Here is a 13,216-nt window from a genome sequence, read left to right as displayed (position 1 = left end):
TTTTTTGCATTTCACTCATTGTCAATTTACAAAACTCACATTAACATCAGCTGTAGTTTCAGAAATACTTTCTGGATTACAGGAAGTAACATTTTGATAAGCCTACAGTCAGTCAAGACATTTCTCTTTTTTCTCACTTGTAGACCTTTGTGCAAGAACATAGCACACTTATTATGAGCTATGTCTTACCCGTACAAAGCTGGCAGGGAACCAGCCCTCGCTGTCCATGATGCGACCCCACCACCACTCCTTGTTGGTGGCATCCACTACTTCGATTACATCACCAGCCTTGAAACCCAGCTCCTGGTCGTCCATGGTGACATGGTCCCAGAGAGCCTCGGCGTACACCACGCTGCCATCACTGATCAGCTGTAGAGGAAGCACCACAAGAGGGACACAGGTCAGGCTTCTATTAGGTTCATTTCTAGTTTTAGCACACGGTCTGGCATTATTGAGGACTTGCCCTAAATTATTCTGCAATGTCATGGTTGCAATAGCACCACTCGTAGTCATAAAAGGAATATTGACTACCAGTCACACAACTAATGGAGGGGTTTACTGACACTACACAGTATCAGTGCATTTGTCAGTTCTACCAGTTATCTTCCTCTGCTGTTGTTTCACACAAGCTGACCCCAAAAAGTGAGGCTAGAGGGTTGTTCATTGTGCTGCTCTGAGATCTGTTCCTTAGGAGTTGGCTGAATGACGGCAATATATTGAAATGACTTTCACATACTTTTGCAGATTTTTCAGTCAACCTGCACTCCCATCTGTGAAGCTGTACGTAACCACAGATGTGGTTCTTCTTTGATACTGTTGTGGCATCAGCCATTTTCTTTGGAGTGGTCTGCTGGAGCAGCAGCATCTCAGCAGCAGACAGGAAGAGACTCGACAAACTAATCAAGAAGGCCAGCTCTGTCCTGGGTTGACCCCCGACTCAGTGCAGGTGGTGGGAGAGAGGAGGATAATAGCAAAGCTATCATCCCTGATGGACAATGTCTCCCACCCCATGCAGGACACCATCACTACACTGAGCAGCTCCTTCAGTGACAGACTCCTTAATAATAATAGTAATGTTGGAAATAACAATGTGCAATAATTACTGTGCAATACTCCATACCATACCATATTCACTGTGCAATCTATTGCCCATGTGAAACTGCTGCTGCTAATATTTGTGTTATATGTTGTTGTGGATTCTTACTGTTTTTTCTCTTGTACATAGTGTTATTATTATTTCCCTACTCTTACTGTTTTTTTATACTGTTTTTTTGTCTATCCACTTTGCTGCTGTAATATTGGAATTTCCCCATTGTGGGACAAATACCGCCTACCTACCTACCTACCTACCTACCTACCTACCTACCTACCTACCTACCTACCTACCTAATCTACCTACCTACCTACCTATCTATCTAAATGCTAAAGTCAGAAGGCTAACATGCTGCCACAATGTTTAGCAGGTAAAAGCCTCAGTAACACTTATATATATTCACCATTAACTAGTTGCTTATTAGCATGCATGTTAGTATCATATTCACTCGTCATTATAAATAACTTATTAATACCTTATTCTGCATGACTATATTCTACAACTACTAGGCCATTTACTAGACTATCCTTTTTCCTGCATATTGATAGTAAGCAATTAAGTTGTACATAAATTATGATCTTATGACGTGCTCATTGGCCTTGCAAGGTGGTAGTACCTTAATGACACTTAATAAATATGGTCTATTCTTATATAACAAAACATAAAAAAGTAGTGTGCAAGCAAGTGTCCAAATAAGTCTAAAAACTATATATTTAGTACTAGAAGAGGGAACATCCACAACAACAATCACTACGCTAACACATGCACAAAGGGGATAGGGGACAATAAACTACATATAGAACATAGCTCTAGAGTTTATAAACATCTTAAAGTGGAAATGTTCCATATTATAGCTTTGATAGTGCATGGACAGATTAAATAAATATTTAAACTATTCAGTATTGAATAGAAATCAATACTGACGCTGCTGGCTTACCGGTACGTTTGATCTGAAATTAGCATTATAAGGCCCAAATGTTTCACAGCTCCAGATGGATTTCTTTTGTGGAGTATTTGATCCCTGTCCAAGTATGTTTGTGTTACTAATATCAGTTAGCCTGTGTGTGTGTGTGTGTGTGTGTGTGTGTGTGTGTGTGTGTGTGTGTGTGTGTGTGTGTGTGTGTGTGTGTGTGTGTGTGTGTGTATTTGATGGAGTTTTTATCAAATAATGATTGGGACACAGTGAAGGTGTGTTCCTTACAGTCTGTTTTGATTTCATGAGGTTAAAGGCAGGCTCATAATTCAGCACATAGAGGTCAATCTGTGGCACTATAAGATGCTAATGTACCTGACTTTATCATTCAGCTTTGATATGGGCTAACGTGCAGTGCAGTGGTGAGCAGACACTGACTGCTGAAGTCTGAGTGCAGAATGAGAAATCAATGAGGAGCCATGGTGGAAGTGGACTGAGATGGAGATACAGCACAAGGGAAGAGGAAGTGTGAGAGACAGTGGAAGAGGGGGTAGAAACAGAGTGATACAGGAAGGAGATGGTGCCAGTGTTATTGATGAAGACACTGCAGTGGTCATATTTCACACCGACTCGTATACACCGCCAGTTTCACTGCGTCAACATGGCCCCGGGCTCCACAGAGGCCAGCTATTATGCTGCTCAGCCTCTCATTCCTGCAGAGGCATCACAAATCCTGCTGGACCACATCAGCTTACCATCCCTCCTCTCTGCAGGCTCGCTTCTTTCACACTACCTCACTAGTGCTGTTACAGGCATAGTCTTTTTATTTTTCTTAGCTCCACTGATACATCATGGCAATGAGGAAAGCCGACGATGTGGCTGTTGCTAGGCAACACACCCACACCGTCTTGCTTCTCTGCTTTCTCTCCAGATTCCTCTTTGACTACATGACACCACAATATCCTCTGATTAAATGTTATCATAGTAAACAGCAACATCCAGCTCATTGTAAACCGGTCAAGCATCATGATAGTGCTCTGGTCAAAGGGTCACTATGGCAACAGCCATGGCTAATACCGGACACAAACACAGGAAACTGTGTCCCCATCACCTTTCCCCCTGATCCTGATGTGAGCAGCTGAGCCGGGCACAGACAGGTGCTGTTTGGCCCTGAGGGGCTCAGGGCTCAGACAAGCTTTTTCCTGACACACATACACACATGCAGGACCTGAATTAAACCTTTCAAAATCAAATACTGTTTATTTAATGAAATATGTAATGTCATCTATGCCACAACATTACAAAAATTCTTGATTTAGACTCTTTAAGATTATTTCAGGCCACTGGTCAGGCCACTCATTTTAACAATCTGAAAAAGAACAATCACTGTGGTTGAGCTGCTTTCCTCTGCAGCCACCAAAATAAATAGTGCACATTGCCATCCATTTTTTAAAGCCGCAGTAAGTGATTTATTACCATTAAGAGACTCCAAAACACAGTTGTGAGATACCATTGGCTAATCATATTGTGATTAGTGCTGTCAAACGATTAAAATATTTAATCGCGATTAATTGCATTAATGTCATAGTTAACTCGCAATTAATCGCACATTTTTATCTATTCTAAATGTCCCTTGATTTCTTTTTGTCCCATTCTTTTTTCTCATTTTAATGCTCTTATCAACATGGAAAAGTGGATCGGCTTGCTTTGTGCAAATGTTGTTTTTATTTAAAAATCATCCATTGTCGCCTGGCTTTGACGAGGGGGCGGAGAATTCGCATCAGCTGTGTTTTTGGCCATCAAGTGGTATTTCAGACTGGACGTGCTGCGATGATAGCTCAGTTCACAACGACAAAACACACAGATCACTTTGGTCTTGTCAATGGAACCATTTGGCAACTTTTTAAAAGTAAACTTTCCATTCAGAATATTATTTGCATCCATTTCGGCGTCTCGCACTCGCCATCCACACAAAACGTAACATCTACTACTCTTAAACGAGTGTGTGCGGCGTGTCTGTTGTTTTGTTTCCGGTCTAGCTAGATCCAGTGTGGTGTTGTAGTTTTTCTAACGTTACTAGTTGTTGCAACAGCATGTGAAAAAAACTACAAAGTGTGCTAGGTCAAAAAGAACGTTAATCTTGCGATAAAAGGATTGACGCCGTTAAAATGGGTGTGCGTTAACGCCGTTAATAATACGTTTAACTGACAGCACTAATTGTGATAGATTGTGACTAAAAGTTTCCCACAGACATGGTGTAATCAGTTTATAATTAATTTAATGTAATCATTTAATGTAATCAATCAATCATTTAATCATTTAACCTGGCTCTTTGGCCACTTTATTTCCCACTTTAACAGTGCAACATGTCAACATAAACACTTGGGGGAATAAAAGCACCTGGAGCAAAGATAATTTTAAGAGAGGTGGACAACTGGAAACAGAAACAAAAAATCCAGCTTTTTAATTTGACTGCATCCTTCTTCACCTACAAGCAGAAAGCTGCGATTCTCCAGAAATACAACCTCAAGCAACATCACTATACCGAACATGTGGTGCAGTAAGACAGGTAGGAGAGAGATGAGAGGGAAAGATGAGTTGCTCAGCTTTGTGTCCTAACGAGTGATAAAGCAGCCCCTGCTAGGAGAAAACACCTGGCCAGTGGCTTCCAAGAAATTTGAGTTTGAGACCCTTGATTTAGCTAAAAGTACAAGGCTAAAGGCTAAAGGCCAAAGGCTACAGTGTACTTTGTGTCAGCATCCCAGTATCATCCTAAAGTGTGTAATAGACCTGCTGACCCACAAGATACCGTTTCAGTGTCAAGTTTTGCCTGGTCTAGACATGAAGAGTACACAAGCGTATGAAGGTGCACGACCAGGAGTTGGAGGAGTTCTGGTTGAGTGAATAGCTCACACAAACACAGGACTTTCACCAAGGAGACCACTGTTCAAGTCCTGTGTGAAACCAAAAGTCAGATACAATCTTTTCCTAAACCTAACAAATGACTTTGTTGCCTACACCTAACCAAACTGCTACCTCAGCAAGCTTTATTTTTAAAGTGTAACCAGATTTTGCATAGGTTCCTAACTTGACTGCAGAATGAGCATATGTTGAAAATGTAACACTGTCACACTGAGGCAGAATGTACCTCTGCCATGATGGGCCAGAGCTGGGTTGGTGTCAGAGTTGGGCAATTTTAGTGTATGTTACAAGAACATAAAGTACACTGGACAGTCAGAATTGTTCAGAAGCAATACAAAAAGTTAATACTACTTGGTAATAAAGACAGATAAATAGAAACACTGATTTCAATCACTAGTCCTTATACTGTAGAGCTTTGATCCGGCCCAAAGCAAAATCAGGCCTGACCTGACCCAAGCCCAAAGAAAATTGTGTGAGAGACCGAAACGAGCTTAAACCATTAAAGCAGTTTCCGGTTAAAATAAATACATAAATTACTACAATCTAAAGTAAATGAACTGTGCAAATAATATAATATAATGCAAATTATTATCAAAACTAACAAATAACAAATTCACTCATGAATTAAAGTAAAATACATTAACACAAAATACTTAATATGTATTGTTTTAAAAATCCACTTGTGTTTGAGCCAGACCTGAGCCCGACCAAGGGCAGCAGTTTTGGGCCTGAACCCAGCGGGTCGTATGGGGTCCAGTCAGGTTCGAGAATCAAACCTCTACTTTGCTGTTTTATGAAGCACTGTTAATCTCATTCATTGAAATGTAACAGTAGCAATTTGCCCCATGATACACTGTTGGTGTTTCTGTTATGAAGCTGATGAGATTAGTTATAGATAACTAAAATGCAATTTTATTAAATTAATGTTTGTGATGTGTAACAGTTATTTTTATATATGCATGCTTTTATGTTTTGTTATGGAGCAAGAGTACATAGTTGTATAGCAGAAGATATACTGGTTATGTGACGTTTCTTTACAGAAGTATCAATTTAAATAATCCCATCCCAGGCAGGAAACAGAAGTCCGCGTGAGAAAACTGGTAAAGATCCGTTCAGTAACGGTCAATAATCCCATTTATTTCCATATGGAACTTACTGTGACAGTAAACTATCCCCCTTTTACTTCTAGTCTCACTTACTCAAACAAATACTGCATCCTGAGATGCCAGCTCTGTTTACCTGACTATACAGCACACTAACTTAGCAATATAGCAACAGCAGCTCATGTTAAAGTGCAAGTGTACTCTGCTTATACTATCTTGCATGGTTAGATGTCTAGGTACGGACTACATGGTTGGTATTTTATTAAATCACATTGTATTATATCGATTACATTAAAGTTCTATTATAATGTATGTCACCAAACCAGTGATAAAATGGGCAGATGAGAACAAAAAGAAGCCCGTCTATCCAGTTGAAACTGAAACTGAGTGTTGTATGTTCAGAATACAATCAAGCATGGTTATCTAAGAGCTGAGGAGCAGTAGCAGGGTCACCACAGAGTGTGTTACATCACCTGAAAGTACTCCTTTATACTACTCTTACTTTTGAAGGGTTGGTTCATCCAAACCAGAAAAACTACCTTTTTATACCACAAAACACTTCACACACTATACTCCATTATGAGAAAACAGTGTGTTCTGTGGATTATGCACTGTAACACGGGGCACTGTTTCTGGAAGAGATGCTGCTGTTTCACTTTGAAGTTGACTAAGGTTGGCAATATTCTTTTTTTTAGTCAACAAATCCCATGTGCAGAACCTCCCCAACAGTGAATGTATCCTAGTAACAAGTGATTGGTGTCTCTCTAAAGCCTGATATATCTTTAGGCATGGCACGAAATGAAAATTTAATGTCACCATTATCTTGACCAAAATAATCGTGATACACTATATTACCACATTAAATTATACTTTACCCTACTTGAACACGAATTTAGTGCATCACAGATAGGAACCTCATCTTTATGTTCTTTATTTTGGAATCAAAACTTCCACACATCCTGTTTAACCTTTTTTTGTGGGTTACAACCAGCAAGCTGAGCCTTCAGCCTTGAAGACAGGCTTAGGATTTTGGAATGACTGGAAAGATGTGGGCTTCCTATTGCCACCTTGTTCAAAATAAATCAGGAAATCAACATAGGACTGTATGCTGGAGAGCTAGACAGATTCAAGCCATCTGAAGATATTCACAATTATCACAATAATGGAAATTCACCACAATCAAATGTGTGTTTTTATCACGATGCGCAACAACATTGTATCGTCCCATTCCTATATCTTATTCTTCTGTTTTAGGAAATTACTGAACCTTTTTTTAAAATGAAACTATATATTTGTGGGACATTTTTAAAGATTTATGTCTTTAGTAGGAACAATGAGGTTGGAGCTGACAGGCACAGACAGGGTAGGGAAGTCAGAAAGTATTGAGAGACGGACTAACACATTGTTGGTTTGGATCTTTTTATGGAATTTGTTGACATTTATAGAATAGCATGAGCCTTATCCTTCCAGTACCACAATCTGAATTCCATCACACAGACAGGTATCTCAGAACATGGACAAATCATCAATCACTAGAGGTATGAGAGAGAAACATTCTGATGAACCCAACCTTTACAGGCAACAACAACTAATTCTTGTTTACATGTTTGTGATGACACACATCATCCATTCTCACACTAAACGATCTTCCCTCTCCTCCTGGTTGTACCTGTGTTCTGCTGCTGCCACGTTGGACACCCATCAATTCCAGCAGTCCCTCTCATCAACAGGGCAGTGCTCCTCTGCTCCTTGTTTCCTCGTCTTTCAGTTTATCTGGTCTTTTCCTCCATTTAGAAGCGTGTGTGTGTGTGTGTGTGTGTGTGTGTGTGTGAGAGAGAGAGAGAGAGCAGTGGTGTGTGTGTGCACTCTACTGGAAGGCCAGCAGGAACATGAGCACCACATTGATGATGATGAGCAGCATCATGATGAGGAACACCACCACCTTCTGGGTCTCTGGGGGGAGGTTGCAGCGCAGCATAGAGCTGAAGAATCCCATCCTCTGCCTGCTCCACCTCCCCGAGCCGCTGCCACGAGCCATCAGTCCCCTGGCCTCCTCTTCCTCCTCCTCCTCCTCAGCACCGCTGCCCCTCCCCCGTCGCCTTTCCCTCAGCGCCGAGCCTCCACACCACACGGCGTCACCTCGTCTTCGTCCTCCTCCTCTGCTATCTCCGTCGGTGTCCTCTAGCGCCGCTCTCCTCCTCCGCTCAGCTCCAGCGGTCGCCTCCTCTGCTTCTCCTGCCACTTTGCCGATGCCCAGCGTTGCCCCGGCCTGCCAGTGGAGGCTGGGTGCCTATCTTTTTCAGCGTGTGTGTGGATCTGCGCTCTGTGAAGCTATTTGTGTGTTACGTGCTGAGCATCCCCCCTGCGCTCTCTACTCCCTTTCTCCTCTTTAAGGAACAGGCACCTCCCCTCTATTTCTTCTTTCTATCTTTTTCCTTTTGGTTCCTCTTCTCTCTCTCTCTCTCAGTCAGGATGTCAGGATAAAAGACGGAGGACGGGATGCTGCATCTCCCCGGTTCATGCTCATGCCTCCTCGTCTTCTCCTTTACTCTTCTTTTTATCCCTGTGTCCTCTTGTTCTCCGGCTCGTTCTTCTCTCACTCTAGCCTACATACGTTCAGCTGTTTCAAACCAACCATTTGTTCTCCCTCTGGCTTGTTTTCTTCCTTTCAGATTCCTCCGTCTCTGCTCACCTTTTCTCTCCGCTAAAAGCTCCTGCTAAAATGGTGCTCGGTGCTCTGCCTAGAGCTGTGCTGTCTCAGCCATCCATCTAACTACCAGGATCACCCTCTTTTCTTTTTTTCCCCCCTTCCTTCCCTTCCTTTTTTTGTGTGCCCACCCTTGCATAGCTGGCAGCCAATCAGGATGCAGACAGTGTCACCGTATCCTGGATACCAGAATAGTTGAAGCAGGGCCATAGCAACCCCTAGGAGGGTGAGGAGGGGGTGGGCTGTTGAGATGAGGAGGGACAGAGGGAGGGGTACGGTGGAGGCCATGCAGAATAATGGATGGATCTCAAGGGAGATGTTTGTGTGAGTATGTGTGTGTTTTTGTGTGTGCGTGTGCAGGGGTTTAAGGTTGAGTGCTATTTGCTGCATTCATATAGATTTACCGCGATCCAGCAAATTACAGATTAATATGAAATGTGATAGCAGTTGCAAAGGAAAAAATGAATTACAAAATCTGGTATGACTTTCTGATTTCCTGTCTGTGGCACTCCAAGCTTGTTGTGTTATGTGTTATGTATTTCTGATGACCTATGTCTGAAGTTCTCCTAACTCCCGCCCCTTCTTGGTCTCCAGTAACAGTCGGTCAGAACCATTAGGTTAGCATTAGGAAACTTAAGATGTGACTGTACTTATATAGTGCTTTTTCTAGTCTTTCAACCACTCAGTGCGCTGTACACTGCATGCCACACTCTTCACACACATTCATACACTGATGGTAGTGGCTGCCATGCAAGGACACTTCGACATGCAGCGAGAGGAGCCAGGGATTGAACTGCCAGCCTTTCGATTAGTGGACGAGCCGCGCTACCTCTGAGCCTCCCCACATATATCTAAGCAGAGGAAGTACTGAGGATTGCTCAACTGTTATTGGAGCACAAAGCAAAAAGAGACATGACTTAATTCTAATGAGCTTCAGTTGACACCGATTCAGGCTTTCAAGAAATTCAGAGAAATTCCAAGTAGGCTACCTTACCGTGTTAGTAACATGGGCCTCCCTCTGCTGGAGTCCAAGGTGACATATTCATATATTAGTTTTGTCCAACCAACATTAAAAAAGCCAAAGATATCGAGATTAAAATGATTTAAAACAGAAAAAAGAAGCAGATCTTCACAATGGGGAAGCTGGAACCCGAGAACAACCACAAATAAACAACAAACATACACAAACAGCAGCCTCCTAGAGCCATCTCACATTTCACCAAACCTTTTTGAGTCTCCATTAACTGAGCCTTGCTCTTCTGAGTCTGCCAAAAACCACACAGCACCATTTTGTTGACACACATTTTAACTCCTTATGTTCCTACATAACAACAATCAGTGAGCCACTGGGTGGCAGCAAAGCGTTGACTCTGTCTGGTGCTTAGGAGAGTAGAAGAAGAAAACCAGTTGACTGGATATCTGTTTCAATTGGCTACCACTGTCAACCAATCCGACAGAGCGTGGACTGGATGTAGCAGAAGGAGGGAGAAGGAGCAGTAGACTATAACTCAAAGTAACCGATTACAGACCTATTACATATATTTATTACCAGAATTATTAAAGCTGCAGTAGGTAACTTTTATTAAAGTAACTTTATGTCATATTTGCTGAAACTTTTATTATATCCTGACAGTAGTACATAAGACAGATCTGTGAAAAAATCACACCTCATAGTGCTCCTAATGGCATTGGTAAGAACCCGCCATGCCTGTATGAAAACAACCAATCAGATAGTTGATTGTTGAGTTTCATTTTCAGGTCGTCACGTATCAACGCTGGGAATGAGACTCAACGATCAACTGTCTTCAAGCCACCAGCCCAAAGTGTCTTTCAAACAGTTTGGCACATGACTGGAGAGAAAGCAAAACTACTACGATACAGCTGAGAATACGTTTTAAAACCACCAAATAAAGACTGTGCTGGAAATCTTAGGCAAACAGGTCTTTTAAAGTTTAACTTGAAGTCTGGCAAAAGTGATGAATGTATGTGACATTAGTATTACAACAACATGCAAACAGCTGCCTGTTGTTGCTGGACATGAGTTTAATGAACAGTCGGAATCAGAAATGTATTGCCAAGTTTCACATCCAAGGATAAATGCTCTGTAGAGCTGATGAGATATGTAAGCTAATAATAATAAGCTAATGTAAGCTATACTTACATTAACAAAACTATATACTGATTATGCAAGCAAACAGATTCAACTCTGCCAGGAAAACAGCCTTTGATAAATGTCTTACATCAGTCCTAACAAATATATAAGATAGATTACAGGTCTCTCTCTTTGATAGAGGGCAATTCTTTTTTTATCTATCTTCTATCTCTATTATGTTTATCCTAGTTATATTTCTATTAATTTATTAACTTTAGATTTACAGTTTTCAACAACATATGAATATAATTTGAAAGTACTACAAGGAGTTTTTAACTGGTTATGAAACTTAATTTAATACTGATGCCTCTATATGACTTACGTAAACAAGCAAGACCATCAGAGGGAAAATTTCTATTTCTATAGAATTATTAATGGCTAACACTTATTTCCACAGGGGTTGCCAGAATCACCCCCAAATGGAAGCTCCTTGTATCTGCTTTAAAGTAAATAGTTAACATAGTTTTAAGGTTGTACACCAGCTATAACCAACATTAAGGCCAGAGTATGCTTGAAGCAAACCAGTTCTAACAAAGGCCAAACTCAAAGTAGGCGGAGAGCCTGTCATTATATATTCTACTTGCATCCTCTTTCTTCGCATCTTTATAAATACACTGGTTATATGAGCGTTCCACGTTCTGCCACCTTAGCTACAATGCTAAAGTCGCTATCCAGCCATACATTTCAGAGACTTAAACTATATTTTTGTAAGAAATCTGGTAGATAAATTTGCATGCTGATATACTGCCTTTTTTTGTATGGTCTCAATATATTATTGTTATATACCTAAATCAACTGAGCAAATAAAAATATATATTGCTGTCTCATATTTGACTGATGTGCAGTTGAGACATTTTTGGATTTTACATTAACCTGAAAAACAACCTTCTGTCCTGAGAAGTATCTGCAAGGGAATTCCTTTCAGGCCTCTGCATACAGTTCCAACATGCTCCTGCAACTGATGAGTGAATCGATATTTTTATCAACTTGGAACGTCTCTCATTTGAACTCGGTGGTTAAAGGAGACTTAAGTAATGCCCCACATCCTCAGTGGAAATGACACCGATGCTCCCACAATTTAAATACATAGAGAGATTATTTACAGCATTATACTGTGAGGTACTGTAAGACTGCATGTATCTACTCAGTCAATCACATTTGACCGAATCTTTGCATCAGCAGAATCCAGATCAGGTATCCATGACAACCGAATAACCCAGCAACCTCAGAGCTTGTTTTTGCCAACCCTCTTAGCCAAAAGCCAATGAGAGCCATTTCTAGTCCTCTCCTGAGGCCAGGATCTGTCTCACTTGTTACCGTCCAAACTTTGTATCTGCCATTTCCTGTCAGTTCAGTTCACCTAGGACCCAAACGGGTGTCATTAAAAGAAGTCTACAGAATGGCAGTGGTGGGTTAAGGACAAGCAGGTTTATATGAGATAAAAGTCTTTTAATACTTTGTTCTCCCTAGCGTTGGGGGGAGGTTTCTAAGAATTCATGGCATTTAGTCACGACAATGAACCAATTTCTTTCATTCCCTGAAGGGCCTAACTCCAACAATTCTGCCCCCCTTATCTCTGCAGAGCTCCAAATTGTTTTTTAAAGGCATTGTTTTGGTGGCTCATGGTTTTCTGTAATTTGTCACAGCAACTCTGCCTGACAACTAGACGAAGGAAGGAGTCTGGATGGTCTGAAATCGGCCCCAGTGACAAAGGACATAGGACTGCATTACATTGGAACCTTATTCATAAACAATGGCAGAAATGTAATTTAATGTTGAAACAATGGCAGAAATTTAACTGGATGATGACCTCTCTGCCATCATCACTGCTGGACTATAATTTGGTGTAAAGCCATCTTAACCTAAAATAACCATTTTCATCTTGATCTAACTTAAAGCTAAACATTAACCTTTTTAAAGTCATTATTACTGAAAAAATATCTTACAATGGTGTAAGATATTGAATAAAAAAGTTACACAAAAGAACACACACAATCAGAATAATTTGAACTTCTGCTGAGCCAATCACCCTAGCGACATTCATCATTTCATGGTAGAGACCATATTGCCTACCTCATTGATGGCTAGCTGCTCCCCTCCACCTCCTCCTGGGTGTCCAAAACGATGTCCAGAACCACGAAACTCTTCATACAGTAGATCCTCTTCACTGCCAAGTTCATCCCCGAGCCCCACCTTCTCTGACGCCCCATCAGGAACAACCACCGCTGAGACACAGAGGAGAGACAGAGACAACAGATTAACAGATGAGGTGTTTAATCCAGCCCGAAACTGTGGGTGCTAAATGAGCTGAACTTTTTCAATGGAG

At 41.2% G+C, this 13,216-nt stretch overlaps 1 protein-coding gene across 7 annotated transcripts in view; it reads right to left on the bottom strand.

Moving 5' to 3' along the window:
• The window catches only part of arhgef4 (Rho guanine nucleotide exchange factor (GEF) 4), a 127,444-nt gene that overhangs the window by 11,276 nt on the left and 102,952 nt on the right, over positions 1-13,216 (bottom strand). For 6 of the 7 annotated variants that reach the window (XM_051410209.1, XM_051410210.1, XM_051410213.1 and 3 more), the window contains 2 exons: positions 12,964-13,115; positions 190-369 (listed from right to left, as the gene is read on the bottom strand). In XM_051410209.1, coding sequence (XP_051266169.1) covers positions 190-369; positions 12,964-13,115 — 332 coding nt within the window. Of the gene's footprint in view, positions 1-189; positions 370-7,700; positions 9,298-12,963; positions 13,116-13,216 lie in introns of those variants that run through there. The other variant, XM_051410215.1, reaches the window with a different exon arrangement.

This window comes from Dicentrarchus labrax, unplaced genomic scaffold (genome assembly GCF_905237075.1).
Source record: "Dicentrarchus labrax unplaced genomic scaffold, dlabrax2021, whole genome shotgun sequence".
NCBI classification, from domain to species: Eukaryota; Metazoa; Chordata; class Actinopteri; family Moronidae; genus Dicentrarchus; species Dicentrarchus labrax.
Note: the sequence above shows the minus strand (reverse complement) of the source record. Positions and strands in the feature narration are given on the sequence as shown.